This window comes from Nyctibius grandis (genome assembly GCF_013368605.1).
Source record: "Nyctibius grandis isolate bNycGra1 chromosome W unlocalized genomic scaffold, bNycGra1.pri SUPER_W_unloc_1, whole genome shotgun sequence".
Lineage (NCBI taxonomy): Eukaryota > Metazoa > Chordata > Aves > Nyctibiiformes > Nyctibiidae > Nyctibius > Nyctibius grandis.
In genome coordinates, this window is record NW_027167472.1 from 1147598 (window position 1) to 1172258 (window position 24661).

The following is a 24661-nucleotide window of genomic DNA, read 5'->3' on the forward strand; positions in this document are numbered from 1 at the left end:
TCTGAGTAGCTGCAGTGGCCATCTTGGGGGGTGTAGCAGCTGTGGTACAGGCTGCCGAGGTTTCAGTGGGTTTAGTGGCTGTAGCAGCAGTACACACTGTAGGATCTGAGGTGGCTGCACAACACCTACAACTGTCCCTGCACCGATATTTAATCTTATTCCACATCAGAAATACATTCAGGACAACCAAAAATAAAAACATGCCACCTAGACAGCACCATCCTAATTTCGCAAAATCTAGTGGAATCAGCTTGGCAGAAAAGGAGAAGGTATTATTTCCCAAAGTAAAACTGGAAGTGTAATCATTAACAGAATCAGCTAAAGGACGCCTGGAGTGTGCAGATGAAGTTGCTGCTACTGATTCGCAATTAAAGCTGCCCATCATTGTGTCATAGAGATAAGAGATCGGAATATTAACTGCCCAGTTTATCACAGCATAAATCAGCATCAAACCCCATACCAAAACAATACATTTCGACCAGCGCCCACTGCTAAACTGCATGTAAACATTCATAAGAAGCAAGCAATAACACAGTGCCCACGGCAGGTAAGGCATCATTGCAATACTCAACTGTGAAAGAAACTCCATAAAAAGATGAGCTAACACAGCATTCAAAAATGACATCACCATCTTCACTATATGTTTTAATTTCCAACCCCTTGTAAATCTCAAAGGAAGAAATCTGATATTCTCTCAGCTGAGCTCTCCGGGTCTCCTCCCACCAGAGCCAGGATTCAACTTATCAGAGCAACCTGTTAGATCTTCTCTCGAGCCCCTGTTCAGGCACCAATAAATCTGTCACAGTTTAAAGCTGGGCTGGCTATTAACCAGGTGGCAGATGCTCTCTGTTAACCCTCCCCCCCCCCCCCCCCCCCCACCCGAGGGGAAAGGGAAAAGGGACAGAGACTTATGGGTTGGAAAGTTAAAACAGTTTTAATAAACTATAGTAATGAAAAAGAATATAACAACAATAATAATAGAAATAATCAAATATATACAAATATATACAAAACCAAGACTGAGAGCTTGGAAATCCTCCTCAGGCAGAGTTGCTCCCCCCAGCACAGGCAGAGGGGAAAAGGCAGTAGCTCCACCCAGCACAGGCAGAGGGCAAAATACAGTAGCTCCCCCTGCCATCACACCTGCAGGCTTTTAACTGGAGAATTGGCAAAGCTGGTACCAATCAGTGGGAGACAGGAGGGCCCCTCCCTCCTGGGCCCCACCTCCAGGAGGCAGTGGGTTAGTGATAAATAGGAAAATGAGAATGACATGTATGGGATGGAATACCTTGTTGCTCAATTCTGGGCCAGCTGCCCTGTCTGCTCCTCCCTGCAGGTGCGACCCCCCTTCGGCTCTTCACTCATAAGCAGTGAGGAAGTTAGCAGGGACCTTGGTTTCTCCAAGACTAATTGGCCTGGTTTGGGCCAAACCAGGACACCTGGGTTGTAGCGACCACGAGATGGTGGAGTTCACGATTCTGTGTGGAGGAAGCAGGGCAATAAGTAGGACCAAAACCCTGGACTTCAGGAGAGCTGACTTTGGCCTCTTCAAGGACCATCTTGGGGGTATCCCATGGGTTAGGGCTCTAGAGGGCAGGGGGGTCCATGAGAGTTGGTCAATATTCAAACATCACTTCCTCCAAGCTCAAGATCGGTGCATCCCTATGATTAAGAAATCAAGCAAAGGTGGCAGGAGACCTGCATGGATGAGCAAAGAGCTTCTGACAAAACTGAAATAGAAGAAGGAAGGTTATGGAATGTGGAAAAAGGGACAGGCTACTTGGGAGGAATATAGGAAGTTTGTCAGAGTATGCAGGGAGGCGACAAGGAAGGCCAAGGCCTGCTTGGAATTAAATCTGGCAAGGGACATCAAAGACAACAAGAAGGGCTTCTTCAAGTACATCAGTAGCAAAAGGAAGACTAGGGAAAACGTGGGCCTGCTGCTGAATGAGGAGGGTGCCCTGGTGACGGAGGATGCAGAGAAGGCGGAGTTACTGAATGCCTTCTTTGCCACAGTCTTTACTACTAAGGCCAGCCCTCAAGAATCCCAGACCCTGGAGGTACAAGAGGAAGTCTGGAGAAAGGAAGACTTTCCCTTGGTTGAGGAGGATCAAGTTAGAGATCATTTAGACAAACTGGACACCCACAAATCTATGGGCCCCGATGGGATGCACCCACGAGTGTTGAGGGAACTGGCAGATGTTATTGCCCAGCCACTCTCTATCATCTTTGAAAGGTCATGGAGAACAGGAGAGGTTCCTGAGGACTGGAGGAAGGCCAATGTCACTCCAATCTTCAAAAAGGGCAAGAAGGAGGACCCAGGCAACTACAGGCCGGTCAGCCTCACCTCCATCCCTGGAAAGGTGATGGAGCAGCTCATTCTGGATGCCATCTCTAAGCATGTGGAAAAGGTCATCAGAAGTAGTCAACATGGATTCACCAAGGGCAAATCATGCTTGACCAATCTGACTGATAGCCTTCTATGATGACATGACTGGCTGGGTTGATGAGGGGAGAGCAGTGGATGTTATCTACCTTGACTTCAGCAAGGCTTTTGACACTGTCTCCCATAACATCCTCATAGGAAAGCTCAGGAAGTGTGGCTTAGATGAGTGCACAGTGAGGTGGATCGAGAACTGGCTGAACGACAGAGCCCAGAGGGTTGTGATCAGCAGTGATGAGTCTAGTTGGAGGCCTGTGGCTAGTGGTGTTCCCCAGGGGGCAGTACTGGGTCTGGTCCTGTTCAACTTATTCATCAATGACCTGGACGAAGGAACAGAGCGTACACTCAGCAAATTTGCTGATGACAGAAAACTGGGAGGGGTGGCCAATACACCAGAAGGCTGTGCTGCCATTCAGCGAGACCTGGACAGGCTGGAGAGCTGGGCGGAGAGGAACCTCATGAAGTTCAACAAAGGCAAGTGTAGGGTCCTGCACCTTGGGAGGAATAACCCCATGCACCGGTACAGGTTGAGGGCTGATCTACTGGAGAGCAGCTCTGCAGAGAAGGACCTGGGTGTTCTGCTGGACAACAAGTTCACCATGAGCCAGCAATGTGCCCTTGTGGCCAGGAAGACCAATGGTATCCTGGGGTGCATTAGGAAGAGTGTGGCCAACAGGTCAAGGGAGGTTATCCTGCCCCTCTACATGGCCCTGGTGAGGCCACATCTGGAGTACTGTGTCCAGTTCTGGGCCCCCCAGTTCAAGAAAGATAAGGAATTACTGGAGAGAGTCCAGCGAAGGGCTACAAAGATGATCAAAGGACTGGAGCATCTCTTATGAGGAGAGGCTGAGAGCGCTGGGTCTGTTCAGCTTGGAGAAGAGAAGACTGAGGGGGGATCTTATCAACACTTACAAATACCTTAGGGGTGAGTGTCAAGAGGAGGGGACCAGTCTCTTCTCAGTGGTGCCCAGTGACAGGACAAGGGGCAATGGGCACAAGCTGAAACATGGGAAATTCCATCTGAATATGAGGAAAAACTTTTTTACTTTGAGGGTGACAGAGCACTGGAACAGGCTGCCCAGGGAGGTTGTGGGGTCTCCTTCTCTGGAGATATTCAAAACCCGCCTGGAGGAGACACTGTGCAACATGCTCTAGGTGAACCTGCTTTGGCAGGGGGTTGGACTAGGTTCCACTTAAATATGAGGAAAAACTTCTTTACGGTGAGGGTGACCGAACACTGGAACAGGCTGCCCAGAGAGGTTGTGGAGTCTCCTTCTCTGGAGACATTCAAAACCCGCCTGGACGCGTTCCTGTGTGATATGGTCTAGGCAATCCTGCCCCGGCAGGGGGATTGGACTAGATGATCTTTCGAGGTCCCTTCCAATCCCTAACATTCTGTGATTCTGTGATCTCCAGAGGTCCCTTCCAACCCTTAACCATTCTGTGATTCTATGATTCTGTGGTTGCTGGAGACAGCAATCTGCAGGTGATCATGGCTGTGTAATGGCCCTTTAGGTCTTCCTAGCCACCTGTCCTGCCTATGTGGTGCTCTTGCTTTGTCCTAATGGTGCTGCTCCCAGAATACATCAGGCCTTAGCATGAGCTGAGTTAGCCAAAATCTAAGCGGGAGTTGAGTGAACAGTCACACATGACACAAAAATTTAGTACATTGACTAGTAGGGATGTTCCTTATGCTCTTTCTGTTCTTGTTAGTTAAATCCTGCCTCTAATTCTTCATAATTTTTCTGTTGTTCACAAAGTCCCTTTTTTCTTGCGTTGTGTGCCTGATGCACAAGCTAAAAGTTGAACCAGGCAAATATCCTCTTTTGTCATCTGCCTAGTTTAAATGAGATGTGACACTGATTGGGCAGTTTCTATCCTAATGGGTCACTACGCTCCCTCATGCTGTGATTTCATTCCATCAGTCTGCTGCTTGTGTAATCCAGTTGCAATTCACTTTAAATGCTTTGAATGTATATAAAGCCTAACTTCAGGGAGCAGATGTTGGAAAGATCACTGTGACCGACAGACTTTAAACTGGCAACTTAGATGTAAAATCTTTCCTCTCCCGTGTTTAGTTATTTTACATTAATGTGGTGGTGGTTTAAACATGTTTAGCTCTATGCTATCAAGTCAGTCATATCGAGCCCACGTTGCAAGAAACCTTCAAAATCTATTTGGACATCACTAGAAAGCCTCAAATATTCAGTGTACCTCTTTGTGGGCAGCTGGTATACAAAGATGTTTTGCCCTGCAATTATGAGGTGTAGCTCAAAGCTGCTCTAGAATTGAAGTTTGGAAGGTAATTCAGTCAAATACTGTGGCCTTCTTCCAGGTTCCTTTTTTGCCGGGAGACTCTGATCTTGACCAGCTGACGAGGATATTTGAAACTCTGGGCACTCCAACAGAAGAACAGTGGACTGTGAGTCCTTTTGTTTAACAGACTGACATTAGTTTTACTAGATAATCTCTGTTTTAGCTTTTGAAATTAAATTAAAGGGTATAGAAGAATACTTGAGTAGATTTTCAGAAGGCAGCTGCCTGATATCACAAAGCAGAGGATAAGCAGATGAGTTTTATTGTTTCTCTTGGTAAATCTCCGATCAATATAGCAGTGTTGTTAGCATTAAGCAACAGTAATGAAACTTCTTGGTTTTCTTTCTCTGTGTGTCTACAGTTTCCCATGGCTATTGGTGTGAAATTACGGTTGTTGCTTAATGGTCTTGAGATGCTTGATTAATTCATCTGCTTTAACCTTAAAGACTTTAATCACTTTCAGAATCACAGAATCACAGAATCACAGAATGTTAGGGATTGGAAGGGACCTCGAAATATCATCTAGTCCAATCCCCCTGCCGGAGCAGGATTGCCTAGACCATATCACACAGGAACGCGTCCAGGCGGTTTTTGAATGTCTCCAGAGAAGGAGACTCCACAACCCCTCTGGGCAGCCTGTTCCAGTGTTCGGTCACCCTCACCGTAAAGAAGTTTTTCCTCATATTTATGTGGAACCTCCTGTGTTCCAGCTTGCACCCATTGCCCCTTGTCCTGTCAAGGGATGTCACTGAGAAGAGCCTGGCTCCATCCTCATGACACTTGCCCTTTACACATTTATAAACATTAATGAGGTCACCCCTCAGTCTCCTCTTCTCCAAGCTAAAGAGACCCAGCTCCCTCAGCCTCTCCTCATAAGGGAGATGTTCCACTCCCTTAATCATCTTCGTGGCTCTGCGCTGGACTCTCTCTAGCAGTTCCCTGTCCTTCTTGAACTGAGGGGCCCAGAACTGGACACAATATTCCAGATGCGGCCTCACCAGGGCAGAGTAGAGGGGGAGGAGAACCTCTCTTGACCTGCTAACCACACCCCTTCTAATACACCCCAGGATGCCATTGGACTTCTTGGCCACAAGGGCACACTGCTGGCTCATGGTCATCCTGCTGTCCACTAGGACCCCCAGGTCCCTTTCCCCTACGCTGCTCTCCAACAGGTCTGTCCCCAACTTGTACTCACAGAATCACAGAATGTTAGGGATTGGAAGGGACCTTGAAAGATCATCTAGTCCAATCCCCCTGCCGGGGCAGGATTGCCTAGACCATATCACACAGGAACGCGTCCAGGCGGTTTTTGAATGTCTCCAGAGAAGGAGACTCCACAACCTCTCTGGGCAGCCTGTTCCAGTGTTCAGTCACCCTCACCGTAAAGAAGTTTTTCCTCAAATTTAAGTGGAACCTCCTGTGTTCCAGCTTGCACCCATTGCCCCTTGTCCTGTCAAGGGATGTCACTGAGAAGAGCCTGGCTCCATCCTCTTGACACTTGCCCTTTACATATTTATAAACATTAATGAGGTCCCCCCTCAGTCTCCTCTTCTCCAAGCTAAAGAGACCCAGCTCCCTCAGCCTCTCCTCATAAGGGAGATGTTCCACTCCCTTAATCATCTTCGTGGCTCTGCGCTGGACTCTCTCTAGCAGTTCCCTGTCCTTCTTGAACTGAGGGGCCCAGAACTGGACACAATACTCCAGATGCGGCCTCACCAGGGCAGAGTAGAGGGGGAGGAGAACCTCTCTTGACCTGCTGACCACACCCCTTCTAATACACCCCAGGATGCCATTGGCCTTCTTGGCCACAAGGGCACACTGCTGGCTCATGGTCATCCTGTTGTCCACTAGGACCCCCAGGTCCCTTTCCCCTACGCTGGTCTCCAACAGCTCTGCCCCCAACTTGTACTGGTACATGGGGTTGTTCTTGCCCAGATGCAGGACTCTACACTTGCCCTTGTTATATTTCATTAAATTTCTCCCCGCCCAACTCTCCAGCCTGTCTAGGTCTCTCTGAATGGCTGCGCAGCCTTCCGGTGTGTCAGCCACTCCTCCCAGTTTTGTGTCATCAGCGAACTTGCTGACAGCGCACTCTATTCCCTCATCCAAGTCATTAATGAATATATTGAATAGAACTGGTCCCAGTACTGACCCTTGAGGGACTCCGCTAGACACAGGCCTCCAACTGGACTCTGTCCCATTGACCACCACTCTCTGGCTTCTTTCCTACAGCCAGTTCACAATCCACCTCACTATCCGATCATCCAGACCACACTTCCTCAGTTTAGCTGCGAGGATGCGGTGGGAGACCGTGTCAAACGCTTTACTGAAATCGAGATAGACCACATCCACAGCTTTACCATCATCTATCCACCGGGTTACGTCCTCATAAAAGGCTATCAAGTTGGTTAAGCATGACTTCCCCTTGGTGAAGCCATGCTGAGTGCCCCTAATGATCCCCCTATCCTTGATGTGCCTAGAGACAGCACCAAGGACAAGTTGTTCCATCACCTTTCCGGGGATGGAGGTGAGGCTGACCGGTCTATAGTTCCCCGGGTCATCCTTCTTGCCCTTTTTGAAGACTGGAGTGACATTCGCTTTCCTCCAGTCCTCAGGCACCTCTCCCGTTGCCCACGACTTAGCAAAGATGATGGAGAGTGGCCTAGCAATGACTTCTGCCAGCTCCCTCAGCACCCGTGGGTGCATCCCATCAGGGCCCATGGATTTATGGATGTCCAGATTGCTTAATTGGTCCCTGACCCAGCCCTCATCTACCAAGACAGATTCCTCCTCTATCCTGACTTCTTCTGGGGCCTCAGGGGTCCGGGGCTCCTCAGGACAGCCTCCAGCAGTATAGACAGAGGCAAAGAAGGCATTCAGTAACTCCGCCGCCTTCTTATCCTCTGTCTCCAGGGCCCCCACCTCATTCACCAGTGGGCCTACATTGCCTCTAGTGTTGGTTTTACCTGCAATGTATTTGAAGAAGCCCTTTCTGTTGTCCTTGACCTCTCTTGCAAGGTTTAATTCCAAGGAGGCCTTAGCTTTCCTAGTTGCCTCCCTACATCCTCTGACAACAGACTTATATTCCTTCCAAGTGGCCAGCCCCTCCTTCCATGATCTGTACACCCTCTTCTTCCACTTGAGTTTGCCCAGCAGTTCCCTGTTCAACCATGCAGGTCTCCTGGTACCCTTCCTTGACTTCCTACCTGTTGGGATGCTCTGATCTTGAGCTCGGAAGAAGCAGTCCTTGAATGCTAACCAACTATCTTGGGCCCCCTTACCTTCTAGTACCCTGTCCCATGGGATTTCCCCTAGCAATTGCTTGAAAAGGCCAAAGTTGGCCCTCCTGAAGTCCAGGGTTGTGATTCTGCTAGCTATTCTGTTCCTGCCCCATGAGATCCTGAACTCTACCATCTCGTGGTCGCTACAACCAAAGCTGCCCTCAACCTTCACCTCTTCAACCAGACCCTCCTTGTTAGTGAGGATAAGATCCAGCAGCGCTCCTCTCCTAGTTGGCTCATCCACCATTTGCACCAGAATGTTATCATCAATGCACTGGAGGAACCTCCTGGACTGAGGATGGCTGGCTGAGTGGGCCTCCCAGCAAATATCAGGGTAGTTGAAATCCCCCATGACAACCAGGCCTGTAATTGTGAGACTGCTCTCAGCTGCCTGTAGAAGGCCTCATCACCCTCCTCATCCTGATCTGGTGGCCTGTAATAGACACCCACAACAGTATCACCCCTGCCAGCCTGCCCCTTAATTCGCACCCACAAACTCTCAACTCGCTCCTGATCCGCCTCTGGACAGAACTCAATACATTCTAGCTGCTCACTCACATAAAGAGCAACTCCACCACCTCTCCTTAGCGGCCTGTCTTTCCTGAACAGGACATAGCCATCCATGACCACATTCCAGTCATGCGAGGCATCCCACCAAGTCTCTGTAATTGCCACTAGATCATAGCCCCCCGACCGAACACGGATTTCTAACTCTTCTTGTTTATTCCCCATGATGCGTGCATTGGTGTACAGGCATTTCAGGGAGCGAGCTGAGCACACCGATTTCACCCTAGGGGGATGGGAGGCCTCCTGGTCTACCTCAACACTAGAGCGTTGCCCCAGTGGTGCAAGCTCAGCTACTACCCCATCCCCCTTCGAATCTAGTTTAAAGCTCTCCGAATGAGCCCTGCTAATTCCTGTCCCAGAACCCTTTTGCCCTTACGACATAAACCTTTCCCATGTATTACCGTCACGCCTGGTGTCTTATAAAACCAGCCATTATCAAAGAACCCAAAGCCCTGCCTGTAGCACCAGTCTCGTAGCCAGGCATTTATAGAGAGAATCCTACTATTCCATCCCACGTCATCACCTGAAAATGGAAGGAGGGAGGAGAAAACAACTTGTGCCCCAGACTCTTTCACCAACCATCCTAGGGCCTTGTAGTCTTTCTTCATCCCCCTCAGACTACGGGATGCAGCTTCTTCCCCACCTGTCTGGAAGATCAGCAGGGGGTAGTAGTCTGTTGACTGCACCAGGTTGGGGAGTTTCCTTGTGATATCCCTGATTCGAGCTCCAGGCAGGCTGCAGACCTCCCTGTGATGGGGGTCAGCTCTGCATATTGGGCCCTCAGATCCCTTTAGGGAGGAGTCTCCAACCACTAAAACTCTTCTCTTCTTCCTTGTGGAGGAGGTAGCTATACGCCTGTCAGGTTTTTCTGACTGTGGTGGGACCTCTGATATAGGTTGCCTCTCCACCACATCCCCATTGGACTGGCTGTATTCCACTAGGGCTTCATATCTATTTCTCAGAGGCACCTGTGGAGGCAAGGTAGGCAAGGAGGGCACTCACCTTTTGCCACGACCATAGACTTGCCTCCATTCACTCCTTTCCTCTAGGTTATTGTTTTCCACCTGAGAGGGGCAGAGTACAGGGGTCCCTCAATCCTGGGAGCTCTCCGGCAGGTGCTCCCATTTTTGTTGCAGGGAGGGCAGAGCCTGGCTCCACCAGTCTATCTCCATTTCAGCCTCCCGAATGCTCCTAAGCCTTTCTACTTTGGCTTGAAGCCTTTCAACCTGGCTTTGCAGCTGTGCCGCTCAGCCGAGCAGATCATCTACCTGCTCACAGCGCACACAGCCCCCTGTCACCACAGAGACACTGTAGCATTCCCTGCAGCCTGCGACCTGCACCATTGCCTCCTTCCGTGGGAGCTCTGTCTGGGTTCCCACATCCATTTTGGTCTTCTTCCGCCGGGTGGAGACCATTGTTCTTTCACTGAGCTGGGAAATACCTGTTGGTGACACCCCTGGTTCACAGCTCCTTGGCGCCTTCCTCGCCTTGTGCACTGGGAGGGAGTCAGTGCCCTCCCCAACGAGCTGCAAACGGCTGTGGCCTCCCCAGAAGTAGGAAAAATTTGTACGGGCTTAAGTTGGCCTGGCTAAGTTATTGTTTTGGGATACAGTAAGAAACACTAGACTAACAGCTTTAGGGATAAACAGTTTATCTTAGAGTAACTGTACAGTAACAAATACAAATCAGTAGTACAGTTATCTGGGTTGAGACAACAGTAAATCCAGTAATTCACTAATACCAGGTCAAACTTAGTGTCAGGGCACACAATGACCTGCATAACCATGATTATCAGGCAGGCTGACAGGAAGCGAGGCATGGTTTCTTAGGATGAGTGACTTGGACCAGCTGATGGGCGCAGGGAGTCCTGAATTCCATGATCAGACTGTCCTCTTTTATTGTTGAGTTGTGGAAGCTCTCTCTGGACTGGTTAACCAGTCATCATTTCCACTTTCTTCTAGCACAATGTTCCTTAGTGTCACCTGAGTTAAATGTCTATGCCAGTTATTTGTAAGGGAAAGGTATTAGCTGTGCTTAAGAAACCTGAGACACCCTATAATATAAAACCTGATTTAGGAATGAAAAGCTATACTGCATACGCTTGCTCAGAAAGGTTTAGTTGGTGCATTTCCTTAATAGACAATGCCGATTTCAATCCACTTTGAATTAAAATTGGAGTGAAAAAATAACTAAGCAACCAGTTTATTAAACTATCATTCTCAAAATAAAAGGGTTTTTTAAAGCAAATTTGCCTGGAAATACTAGCTTTGTGTGTTTTATTTCAAGACCAACAAGTGATTTAAAACATTTCATTTGATCAGAATCTAATCAAATTTGGTTACTTAAGTGCATGGATTTTTTTTCCTTTTGATTTTTTTTTTTTTAGTGTAAATTACTGAATATTAATAAAGATGATGTAGTGGAAGAAATAACCATTTAGCGTTACGAACAACCTCGTATTCTGGAATGGCCAGTTACATGTGCGTGTCTGGCCCCATGTGCACTGAAAAAATCTCTATTCCTACCTCATCTCAGAGATTTGTAGTTGCAGGTTTGCATTTGACCCCTTGCCTTGATTTAGCAGATCATTCAGTGCTCTCTTTGCTGTTATCGCAGAGCAGGAGCATCAGCCGCATTGGTGCCTGAACTGTGGTGGGTTCCTCTGGGATCCCCTCAAGCTGGTGTCCTCTGCAGCTAAATAACCATCTGGTTGATAGAATTAATCTTACAACAGTGGTAAATACCCCATCTTTAACTGAGTATATGCAGATGTTAGAGCACCGTTAAAAATAAACAACGTCTGCTTTTCATAAACTGTACCCTTATGGTAACTCTGGGCTCTTCGGCCCTCAGTAGAACATCAAATTACGTAACGCTGATTCATCATATGATCTGCTTTTTCTCCTAAAGCATCAACTTTCTGTTTGTTTGCACACACGAGGAAAGAGGAAGGGGTTTTATGCAATACATCCTGCAGTCCATACTGATTTCCTTTTTGGTAAGCGTAGCTACATTATCTACATGTATGTATCTATATGTAGTTTAATAGCTTTTAGTCACACTGAATTCCTAAAGCTAGGGCATTTTAAGACTAGATATAAAGTTCCAAATAGTTATCTTAAATATTATAGCGCACATACACACACAGAGGCAACAAAGCAGACAAGGCGAGGGAGTCTTTCCACAGAGACCCTCATTGCTACTATTGATGCCTTTGTTTGCAATAGCAAAGATATCCTAGAATCATAGAATGGTTTGGGTTGGAAGGGACCTTAAAGATCATCTAGTTCCAACCCCTCTGCCATAGGCAGGGATACCTTCCACTAGATCAGGTTGCTCAAAGCCCCATCCAACCTGGCCCTGAACACTTCTAGGGAGGAGGTATCCACAACTTCTCTGGGCAACCAGGTCCAGGATCTGCTTTGTGCCAGGAGGAAGGCAGCGTCACAAGGGACAAGGAGGGTTGGAAGAAAGTTACAGCATAGAGCAGTAAGAGAAACCCCTCCTTACCCTCTAAGATACCCTTACAGAACAGGTACAAGGCACTAGGTACGGTAGATGAAGCACATAATGAGATAGAGGAGGAACCTGTGCAACCAGTCTTGCCAAGATCAGAGACTAACCCCTCAGAACAAAACCTGCATTAAGACCAGTGCCACAAAGAAACAACGGCAAGTTATGGTCACTGGTGATTCCCTCCTGTGTGGAATGGAAGCACCTGTTTGTAGACCGGATCCTTTTTTTAGGGAAGTTTGCTGCCTCCCTGGGGCCTGAATTAGAGACATCACCACAAGACTAAAGAGCCTAGTTCAACCTTCAGACTACTATCCATTCCTGCTCTTTCACGTGGGTACTAATGATGTTGCAACAAAAAGTCTGAGGTCAATCAAGAGACACCAGAGCCCTGGAAAGAATGCTAAAAAATTTGGGAGCACAGGTAGTGTTTTCCTCAATCCTCCCAGTAATGGGGAAACTTCGGGTTTTTAAACCATGGAAGAGCCTTTGAGAGACAAGGTATGCTGGGGCCTGATGGGATCCACCTGTCCCAATGGGGAAAATGCATCTTTGGGCATAAGCTAGCAGGACTGATCGAGAGAGCTTTAAACTGGAATCCATGGCGGAAGGGGATACCAAAAGATTGCAATAGGTAAGCCAAAGGTTGGCATGGCATCACCTGAGCATAGCAATGCTAGTGGGAACATTTACACTGCTCCTGGAAGCACGGAGGGCTCAGGAGCATATCTGAAATGCTTGTACACCAACACACACAGTATGAGAAACAAACAGGATGAACTGGGAGCGTTGGTCAGCTCCCAGAGCTACAATAACATTGGTATTAGTGAGACTTGGTGGAATGACTCCCACGACTGCAGTGCTGGGATGGAGGGCTACAGGCTGTTCAGGAGGGATGGGCAGGACAGGCGGGGGGAAAGAGTTGCCCTGTATGTAAGGGAGAGGTTTGATTGTACAGCCCTTATAATTAGTGATGATGAGATTGAGAGCCTCTGGGTAAGGATTAGGGGAATGGAAAACAAAGGAGATGTTGTAGTGGGTGTCTACTACCAATCGCCCAGCCAGGATGATAGCACTGATGAGTTATTCTATAGGCAATTAGGAGAAATCTCTGGATCGGTAGCCCTTGTCCTTATGGGAGATTTCAACTTCCCAGACATCAACTGGGAATACCATACTGCTGTGATGAGCAAGCCTGGGAAATTCCTGAAGTTTGTAGGAGGATAACTTCTTGACACAAGTACTCAGGGAGCCAACTAGGAAAGATGCCCTCCTAGACTTGCTATTTGTGAATAGAGAAGGACTCGTGGGGGATGTGATGGTAGGTGGCTGTCTTGGCCACAGTGATCATGAAATGGTTGAGTTTAAAATTTTCAGTGCAATGAGAAAAAAAGACAGCAGAGTTGCTACCCTGGACTTGAGGAGAGCAAAATTTAAGCTATTCAGGGAGCTATTTAGCAGAGTACCCTGGGAATCTGCTTTTGAGGGCTTAGGAGTCCACAAGTGCTGGTCAGCTTTTAAGAACCACCTTTTAGAAGCACAGGAGCAGGCAATTCCACTGTGTCGAAAGTCAAGCAAGTGGGGCAGAAGACCAGCTTGGCTGAACAGGGAACTCCTCATGGAGTGAGGAGAAGGAACACGCCTCCACAAAATCCAATGTGAATCAAAGTGAAGACCCTTTCTTAAGCATAAGCTGTCCCTTTTATACATTTTGTACTTTCCCTGGCTGTAAGCATGTGCATTGCTACTGGTTAATATTACTAAACATACTCTTCTTTGATGTGTTGATTGGTCACTGCTCTGCCACTGGTCTTTTCTTAATTGGCTCCATCAGTTCTTGTTTCTTCTCCTCCGTGTTCGGCTCCCACCGGCTACTCCCTCAATTCTTGTTTGCTCAGCTACTGTTTTTCCTCATCTCTCCAAGGTCGGCTTGTTGACACTAGCTACACGACTCTTGTCACGCAGCTAAGCCCTCACTCCATACTCTCATACTTCTGGCTCATTACATGACCATTCTCCTCCAAAAACCCCTCTACAGTGGAGCTCAAGAGGAAAAGAAATTGTACTATCTCTGGAAGCAAGGTCAGGCTTCACAGGAAGATTACAGAGCTGTGGTTCATATATTCTGGGAGAAGACATGAAAGGCCAAAGCTCAATTAGAGTTGAAACTGGCCAGTGTTGTGTCAAATAACAACAAAGGCTTTTTTAAGTATGTCAATAGCAAGAGGAAGTCTAAAGAAAACATTGGACTGATACTTGTTGAAGATGGTCATCTGACTAATAGGGATGAAGAAAAAGTGGAGGTATTCAGTGCGTTTTTTGCCTCAGTCTTCAATAATACTGACAGACCTTGGGCTGCCCCATCCCGAGTCAGAGGACCACGAGTTTGGGAACAGTGACTTTCCGTATGATGACACTGAAATTGTAAGGGATCAGTTGTATCAGCTGAATGTTCACAAGTCCATGGGGCCTGATGGGATTCATCCCAGAGTACTGAAGGAGCTAGCGCACGTTACGGCAGGACCCTTCTCAATCATCTACCAAAGGTCTTGGGAGCCTGGGGAGGTCCCTGCTGACTGGAAGCTAGTCAATGTTATTCCCATCTACAAGAAGGGCGTGAGGGAAGACCCAGGGAACTACAGACCTGTTAGTCTAACCTCAGTACCTGGAAAAATTATGGAGAAGATCATACTGGGTGCTATTGAAAGGCATTTAAAGAATAATGCAATCATCAGGCACAGTCAACATGGGTTCACAAAGGGAAAGTCCTGTTTAACTAATTTGATATCCTTCTATGATAGGGTCACCCATCTAGTGGATGAAGGGAAGGCAGTGGATGTAGTTTTTCTGGATTTTAGTGAGGCTTTTGATACCATCCCTCACAGCATACTTCTGGACAAGTTGTCCAGCTGTGGGATGAGCAGGTTCATGGTATGCTGGGTGAAGAACTGGCTGAAGGGCAGAGCTCAAAGTGTTGCAGTGAATGGGGCTACATCTGGCTGGCAACAGGTCACCAGTGGTGTTCCTCAGGGCTTAATTCTAGGGCCAGTTCTGTTCAATATATTTATCAATGATCTGGATGCAGGACTTGAATGCACCATTAACAAGTTTGCTGATGATACTGAACTGGGAGGTCCTGTTGACTCTCTTGAGGGACAAGAGGCCTTGCAGAGGGATCTGGATAGATTGGAGCATTGGACAATGATTAATGGGATGAAATTTAACAAGTCAAAATGCCAGATTCTGCACCTAGGATGGAGTAATGCCAGGCACAAGTACAAAATGGGAGAGGAGTGGCTGGAGAGTAGTCCTGCAGAAAGGGATCTGGGGGTGCTGGTTGACAGCAGGCTCAATGTGAGTCAGCAGGGTGCCCTGGCAGCCAAGAGGGCAAACCGCATCCTGGGGTGCATCAAACACAGTATAGCCAGCTGGTCAAGAGAGATGATTATCCTGCTGTATTTAGTGTTGGTGCAGCCTCACCTTGAGTACTGTGTGCAGTTCTGGGCCCCACAATTTAAGAAGGATGGTAAGGTCCTTGAATGTGTCCAGAGGAGGGCAACAAAGCTGGTGAAAGGGCTGGAAGGAATGTCCTATGAGGAGCAGCTAAGGACTCTCGGTTTGTCTAGTTTGGAGAAAAGGAGGCTGAGGGGTGACCTCATTGCTCTTTGCAGCTTCCTGAGGAGGGGAAGTGGAGAGGGAGGTGCTGATCTCTTCTCCCTGGTATCCGGTGATAGGACAGAATCACAGAATCACAGAATCAACCAGGTTGGAAGAGACCTCAGGGATCATCGAGTCCAACCATTGCCCTGACACCACCATGTCAACTAGACCATGGCACTAAAAGTGCCATGTCCAGTCTTTTTTTAAACACATCCAGAGATGGTGACTCCACCACCTCCCTGAGCAGCCCATTCCAATGTCTAATAACCCCTTCTGTAAAGAAATTCTTCCTAATGTCCAACCTGAACCTCCCCTGGAGAAGCTTGAGGCTGTGTCCTCTTGTCCTATCACTAGTTGCCTGGGAGAAGAGGCTGACTCCCACTTCACTACAACCTCCCTTCAGGTAGTTGTAGACTGCAATAAGGTCACCTCTTAGCCTCCTCTTCTCCAGGCTAAACAACCCCAGCTCCCTCAGCCGTTCCTCGTAGGTCAGACCCTCCAGACCCTTCACCAGCTTGGTCGCCCTCCTCTGGACTCGCTCCAACACCTCAACATCTTTCTTGAAGTGCGGGGCCCAGAACTGGACACAGTACTCAAGGTGCGGCCTCACCAGTGCCGAGTACAGAGGGACGATCACTTCCCTAGACTGGCTGGCTACACTATTCCTAATAGAGGCCAGGATGCCATTGGCCTTCTTGGCCACCTGGGCACACTGCTGGCTCATGTTTAGCCAGCTGTCGATCAGCACCCCCAAGTCTCTTTCTGCCGGGCCGCTCTCTAACCACTCTTCCCCCAGCCTGTAGCACTGCATGGGGTTGTTGTGGCTGAAGTGTAAGACCCGGCACTTGTTCTTGTTGAACCTCATGCCGTTGGTCTCGGCCCATCTATCTAACCTCTCCAGATCCCTCTGTAGGGCCTTCCTACCCTCCAGCAGATTGACACTCCCACCCAGCTTGGTGTCATCTGCAAATTTACTGAGGGTGCATTCAATCCCTACGTCTAGATCATCTATAAAGATATTGAACAGCACCGGCCCCAGAACTGAGCCCTGGGGAACATCGCTAGTGACCGGCCGCCAGTTGGACTTTGCCCCAGTCACCACCACTCTCTGGGCTCGGCCATCCAGCCAGTTTTTAACCCATTGAAGAGTCCACCCATCCAAGCCCCGGGCAGCCAGTTTGTCTAGGAGGATGCTGTGGGAGACAGTGTCGAATGCCTTACTGAAGTCTAGATAGACTACATCCACAGCCCTGCCCTCATCTACTAAGCGGGTCACTTGGTCATAGAAGGAGACCAAGTTGGTCAAGCAGGACCTGCCTTTCATGAATCCATGTTGGCTGGCCCCGATTGTCCTGCATGTGCCGTGTAATGGCACTCAGGATGCTCTGTTCCATCACCTTGCCTGGCACCGAGGTCAGGCTGACAGGCCTATAGTTCCCTGGATCATCCTTCCGACCCTTCTTGTAGATGGGCGTTACATTTGCTAATTTCCAGTCAGCTGGAACTTCTCCAGTTAACCAGGACTGCCGGTAGATAATAGAGAGTGGTTTGGCAAGTTCATTTGCCAGTTCCTTCATTACTCTGGGGTGAATCCCATCCGGGCCCATAGTCTTGTGAGTGTCCAACTGGCACAGCAGGTCACTAACTGTCTCCTCCTGGATTACGGGGGGTTCACACAGCCCCCTGTCCCTAACTTCAGGCTCTGGGGGCTGTCTCTCCTGAGGACAACCGGTCTTGACATTAAAGACCAAGGCAAAGAAGGCATTGAGCACCTCTGCCTTTTCCTCATCCCCTGACACTACACTACCCTCCTCATTCAGCAAGTGGTGGAGGCTCTCCTTGACCCTCCTTTTGCTGTTAATGTATTTGTAGAAGCTTTTTTTATTATCTTTGACCGTAGCAGCCAAATCGAGCTCTAATTGAGCTTTGGCCCTTCTAATCTTCTCCCTACACGACCTGGCAACGTCCCTATAGACCTCCCAAGTTGCCTGACCCTTCTTCCAGAGTAAGTAGGCTCTCTTTTTTTTCTTAAGTTCTAGCCTAAATTCTCTGTTTAACCAGGCTGGTCTTTTTCCCCGACGGCTTGTCTTCCTACACACCGGGACAGCCTGCTCTTGAATGTTTAGCAATTCCTTTTTAAAGCACGTCCAGCCTTCCTGGACTCCTTTGCCCTTCAGGACCGACTCCCAAGGGACTCGGTCCACCAGCCTCTTAAACAGGCTAAAGTCTGCCTGGCAGAAATCTAAGGCAGAAGTTCTGCTCTTGCCCCTCCTTACTTCCCCCACTATCGAAAACTCTAACATTTCATGGTCACTGTTCCCAAGACGGCCACCGACCCTCACATCTCCCACTAGTCCTTCTCTGTTCACAAACAACAGGTCAAGCAGGGCCCCTCCTCTAGTGGGCTCTTTTACCACTTGCATGAGGAAGTTGTCCTCCACACATTCGAGGAACCTCCTAGATTGCTTCCTCTCTGCCATGTTGTATTTCCAGCAGACATCCGGCAAGTTGAAGTCACCCACGAGTACAAGGGCCGGCGACCGGGCGGCTTCTGACAGCCGCTTGTAAAATGCCTCATCCGCCTGCTCATCCCACCGTAATGTCCGCCCTGCCGACCTTCCCCCTGATCTTTACCCATAGACATTCAACCTTGTCATCCTCACCATCTTCCTCAATTTCAACACAGTCCAAGCACTCCCTAACATACAGCGCTACCCCACCGCCTCTCCTGCTTCGCCTGTCCCTCTTAAAGAGCTTATAGCCATCCATAGCAGCACTCCAGTCATGAGAGTCATCCCACCACGTTTCTGTGATGGCAACCACATCATAACCTTCCTGCTGTACAGTGGCTTCTAGCTCTTCCTGTTTGTTGCCCATACTGTGTGCATTGGTGTAAATGCACTTCAGCTGGGCTAACGGTCTTGCCCCTGATGCAGGCCTGTTGCCCCTAGGTTCATTTGTAGTTGCCCTGATCTTATCCCCCTCCCCCATCAAACCTAGTTTAAAGATCTCTTGACCAGCCCTGCCAACTTCTGGGCCATAACCCTTTTCCCCTTCTGACTCAGGTGTTCCCCATCCGGCATAAGCAGGCCCAGTGCCATGAAAGCCACCCTGTGGTCAAAGAACCCAAAATCCCACCTACAGCACCAGTCTCTTAGCCACGTATTAATCTGTTGTATTTTCATAGTCCTTTCCCTATTTTCACCTAACACCGAAGGAATTGAGGAGAATATAACCTGTGCACCTACCCCCTTCACCAAATGCCCCAGGGCCCTGAAGTCCCTTTTGATTGCCCTGGGACTTCTCCCTTCAATCTCATCCCTACCCACCTGGAATACTAATAGTGGGTAGTAGTCAGAGGGCCTCACCAGTTCAGGAAGCCTCCTGGCAACATCCCTTACCCGAGCCCCAGGGAGGCTGCAGACTTCCCTGTGAGTTGGGTCTGGCCTGCATATGGGGCCCTCCGTTCCCCTTAGCAGGGAGTCACCTATAACAATTACTTTTCTCCTTTTTGGAGCTGGTTGCAACCCTCCTAGTTGGTTGCTTCTGTTTAAGTAGCCCCTTAGAAGGTCTTTCACCTAGATTCGTGTCTTCCTGACACTCAGGAAAACGCTCAGGCTCCAGCACATAGGACACATAGGAATGGTTCAAAGCTGTGTCAGGGGAGGTTCAGAGCTGACATTAAGAAGCATTTCTTTACTGAGAGGGTGGTCAAACACTGAAACAGGCTTCCTAGAGAGGTGGTCAATGCCCCAAGCCTGTCAGTGTTTAAGAGGCATCTTGAAAATAACATGCTTTAACTTTTGGTCAGCCCTGAATTGGTCAGGCAGTTGGACTAGCTGATCATTGTAGCTCCCTTCCAACTGAAATATTCTATTCTATTCTAACCTGTTCCAGTGTCTCACCACCCTCACAGTAAAGAATTTCCTCCTAACATCTAATCTAAATCTACCCTCTTTAAGTTTAAGACCATTACCCCTTGGCCTATCACTACATTCCCTGGTAAAGAGTCCCTCTCCAGCTTTCTTGTAGGCCCCCTTCAGGTACTGGAAGGCTGCTATAAGGTCTCCCCAGAGCTTTCTCTTCTCTAGGCTAAAGAACCCCAACTCTCTCAGCCTGTCCTCATAGTGGAGGTGCTCCAGCTCCCAGTCATCTTTGTGACCCTCCTCTGGACCCGCTTGAGCAGGTCCATGTCTGTCTTATGCTGAGGGGAGGCTCAGATCTGAGCACAGTACTCCAGGTGGGGTCTCACCAGAGCAGAGGGGGAGAATCAACTCCCTCGACCTGCTGGACACACTTCTTCTATGCAGCTGTCTACATTTAGCCTGCATCCAGGGCTAAACAATAACCAGTTGTTCTATCACCCAATGACCCCTCCCCAGCCAAGAAAGGGAATCGGGAAAAGGGGGGAGACTCATGGGTTGAAATTGAAACAGATTCAGTAAAATAAGAAAACCAATATCAATACTAATACAAAAGACACAAAGTTATGCTCCGCCCATATAGTGGTGGTGAGAACCTCCAGGGATAGCAACAGAGGAGAGGAGAAGGACCATCCCCAGCAAACTTTCCAATTTATAGTGAACATGATGTTTATGGTATAAAACACACCTATGGGCCAGCCTGGGTCATCTGCCCTGGCTTTCAATCCTCATAGCATAAGCACCTGGCTAATTCAAAACTGCTAACGGCCTTGATCACCATGGAAACCTGCATACCATGGCTGGCCATGCACTAAAACAAAATGTAACAGAAAATTGATTCTATGATTCTATCCCAGCAAAACCAGGACAGGATTCCACCCCTTATTCTATATCATTTACATCACATCCAAGTCACTACTATGTTCCCCGTCTCTCAACTTGTATATATACATATATACACACAGATATCATTCCCTTAGTCTATGGGCCATCTCTGAGAAGTTCATTGAATTCATTTAGTCCAAAACTGTGGGTTCCATTTGTCATCACAGTCTTTCAGGGCAGGAAAAAATGATGTGGGATACACTCAGTCGGCAGATTGGGACTAGGCCTCAATACAGTGTGACAGACTGGTGAAGTTGGGCACAGCAGGATGATGTGTCATGCATCTGGAGTTCGTAGCTGGTATATCTGGTGCAGCCCATGTTCCCAGTCTGGGGTGATTCTCACTGTAATAAATAACTAGGGAAATGATGACAAGCAGTATCATAACAATTAGCGTCATACAGTTCAAGTTATTGGCTATTTTCGCCCAAAATCAAATCTCCTTGAGGTACACATCTAACTTCCCCCTCCTCCTGCATCATCCACCTGGTGGACCCAGGTCCTTGAGCAAAAGCAATTCCTCAAATGAGTTTGCCTTTGCTCAAGGCAGTAGTAATCCAAACTGCTTTCCCCAACATATTCCTTGCGTGTACCACAGGGACTTTATCCCCCTCTACAGTGCACAACAGTTCGGATTGAGCAGGGCCAGCCTGATTGACAGATCCCCTGGTATTAACTAACCAGGTGGCCTTTGCTAAGTGTTCATCCCAATTTTTGAATGTCCCAGCACCCATTGCTTTCAGTCTCGTCTTCAACAGTCCATTACATCGTTCAACTTTCCCAGCAGCTGGTGCATGTTAGGGGATGTGATATATCCATTCAATACCATGCTCTTTAGCCCATGTGTCTATGAGCCTATTTCGGAAATGAGTCCCATTGTCTGACTCAATTCTTTCTGGAGTGCCATGTCACCACAAAATTTGCTTTTCAAGGCCCATAATAGTGTTATGGGCAGTGGCATGAGGCACAGGGTATGTTTCCAACCATCCAGGATTGCTTCCACTGTTGTGAGCACATAGCTCTTGTCTTGCTGGGTTCATGGAAATGAGATGTAATCAGTCTGCCAGGCCTCCCCATACTTGTACTTCAGCCATTGTCCTCCATACCACAGGGGTTTTAAGCATTTGGCTTGTTTAATTGCAGCACAAGTTTCACATTCGTGGATGATCTGTGCAAAAGTCTCTGTAGTCAAATCCACCATTAGGTCACAAACCCATCTATATGTCACATCTCTTCCTTGATGGCCTAATGTATTATGAGTCCACCGAGCTAAGAATAATACATCTTTATGCTGCCAGTCCAGGTCTACTTGAGACACTTTAGTCTTAGCAGCCTGATCCACCTGATGGTTGTTTGATGTTCCTCAGTGGCTCAACTCTTGGGTACGTGGGAATTTATGTGACATACCTTTGTCGTTATATTTGTCACGGCGGTCAAATAAAAACAGGAGACAGAATGATAGTTTCAAGCAGGCAGCAAAGCAAGAGCAAAAGCAAAAGAGCGCCTGTGTTTATTTTATTCCTTTTTTTATATCTTCCCTCCTCTAGCTGGCTAGCTTTATGATTGGTTGCACTTGCTATTCACGCGCCTGACCACAACCGCTGATTGGCTATCACACACTGGCCACGAGTCCATAGTTGGCAGCTGGAATATCACTCCTTATCTTGTTTTTCTCACATCCTGTTTTCTTGCTAAATTCCTTCAAGGTCAGGGCCGCCAGCAGCCCAGTCCAATCCCACAATTCCCCCTTTTTGTTTTTCAACCAAAAAGGCCGTGTTTATCATCCGTTGCAGGGCCCTTTGCAAACAAGAAAACAAACACGGTAACATGAGCATGATGTTACAAACTACAAACAATCCCATAAGTCCCATCTTTATCAATCCTGTCAGCCATCCCCCGAATCCTAGGTGACCCAGCCAGTCATCAAAGAACCCATGACCCATGACCATGCGCTAATAATAAAAATCTATAGCAGCTCTATTTTGCAATGTAGCATGTCAAATACTATCTACATCATTGGCTAATGCTTCTAAATCTCTAGAAGTTTGGTTAGCTCTTTTTGCAACCCAGCAAGCTAAATTTCGCAGTTGCGTCAACCCTTGGGCAGCATCGTTACATTCTATCCCTATGTTAGTGACACTTCTTTTTTACCTGGCCTTATGTAGGTTAGTATGGTTAGTATGACTTTTCGCGTAGGCAGTAGTAGACTTAATTTGCTTATGGTACACGGACCTCCCACCTTCTTACTGGGCAACCTTGGCCAAGCCCTATCCCCACAAATTAGGAATAAACCCTTTGGTAATTTTTGCTTTCAGATCCGTTTAAGGGGACCCCCACTAGACATGTATGAAAGGGTTGTTCAGGCTGAGCCAAGGAGGCACAAAACTGCGTCTGGTTCAGGCTCTGCATCAGAGTCACCCAAACCTTGTGACTCCCCTCCCAAGGTGTCGGCAGAAGGACTATCGGCTGGTGTCCTCTTGTCAGCTCCAGGATCCAAAGCAGGCTTAACACACCTGGTGGGAAACCACCGTGGCCCTGCATCTGTGGAGACACAAGCATACCCACGTCCCCAGGTAATTAAATCCCACGGGCCTGTCCACTTTCCCGTTTGCAGGTCTCGTGCTAAAACCTTTGCCCTGACAAGAGGATCGCCTCCCTGCAAAGACAAAAAATGAGAGATAATTACAGGACGCTCTTTCCCGGTTGGCACAGTTAAATGATTCAATGTGTACACAGCCTTCCACAGGCAAGCGTGTGGGGTCTCAGAGCTCATTCCCCCTTTTTGTTTTTCGAGAAGTTGCTTCAGAGTGTGGTGCACTCGTTCCACAATGGCCTGGCCGGTCAGGGAATGAGGAATGCCAGTAACATGTTCCACCCCCCAGGAGGTGAGAAATCGGGCCATGAGTGCAGATACATACGCTGGCCCATTGTCCGTCTTAATACGTTTCGGAATCCCAAGGGCAGCCCAGGCTTGCTGAAGATGTGAGATGGCGTTGATTGCTTTCTCACCGGCATGGGCTGATGCCCACATGACCTTAGAAAAAGTATCCACAGAGACGTGAACATATTGCAGGTGACCAAAAGAGGGAACGTGTATTACGTCCGTTTGCCACAGGTCCAAGGCTTGGCAGCTGCGCGGGTTAACCCCGCGTGGAAACACCAGTCCGGGTCCTAGGCGTTGACACTCTGGACAAGTGGCGGTGATAGATTTCGCGTCTGCAAAAAGGATCTTGAGTTGACAGACTAACGCCCGAGCCCCTTGGTGAAAAAACTGGTGAGACAGAAATGCTTGACGAACTAGGTCTGGCACTGGAGGGGTCCAAGCAGGGGCTGCGCGGGCGTCAGCGCGCGCGTTCCATTCACATATGAATCCTGGCAGACCGGTGTGGCTGCGAATATGCAAGATATAATACCTATGCGTACGTCGGTTCACTACAGTCCATAGCATTTTTAGCAATGAAAATAATTGTTCTGAGTTTACCTCTTTGAGTAGCGCACGATCAACACGCTGCGCAATGTCTGCTACATAAACAGAGTCCGTAACAATGTTTACAGCACAATGCGAAAATGTTTTAAAAGCAACAATGGCAGCATTAAGTTCAACCAATTGAGGTGATCCCTGTACTAAATGCACCAATTCCCGCCATTGCCTTCCGTCATACCAGGTAACTACTGCTTTTCCCGATTTTCCAGAGCCGTCAGTAAAGACCGTAGGGCCTTGTACTGGGCTAGCGGCTTCTGAATCACTTGTAACTCTGAATGAGCTTGTAACTGGGAAGATGATAAGATACCTGCCCTTCAAATCCTTCCAGGGCCAATTGAAATGGTAAACTGTTTGCCATACACCAGCTTACATAATCGCGTTCAATGGGAATTATCAGTCGACTGGGGTCTTGGCCCGTGCGTCCTTTCGTGATTGTTTTCGATATCAGCTCAATCTGAGTGCTCACTGTTTTTCGTGATTGAATGGATAAAAACAGCCACTCTAGAACGTGTAGCGGATCCTGCCAGCGCTCATTCCACTGGCCCAGTAATCCCATGGGATGATAGTTGGCAATGGCTACATATAAACT

At 48.2% G+C, this 24661-nt stretch overlaps 1 protein-coding gene across 1 annotated transcript in view; it reads left to right on the forward strand.

Annotated features, from left to right (window-relative positions):
- The window catches only part of LOC137677088 (cyclin-dependent kinase 7-like), a 58857-nt gene extending 35283 nt beyond the window's left edge, over positions 1 to 23574 (forward strand). The window contains exons 5-6 of the mRNA XM_068424273.1: positions 4779 to 4865; positions 23386 to 23574. Coding sequence (XP_068280374.1) covers positions 4779 to 4865; positions 23386 to 23574 — 276 coding nt within the window. The remainder of the gene's footprint in view (positions 1 to 4778; positions 4866 to 23385) is intronic.
- The last annotated feature ends 1087 nt before the right edge of the window (positions 23575 to 24661 follow it).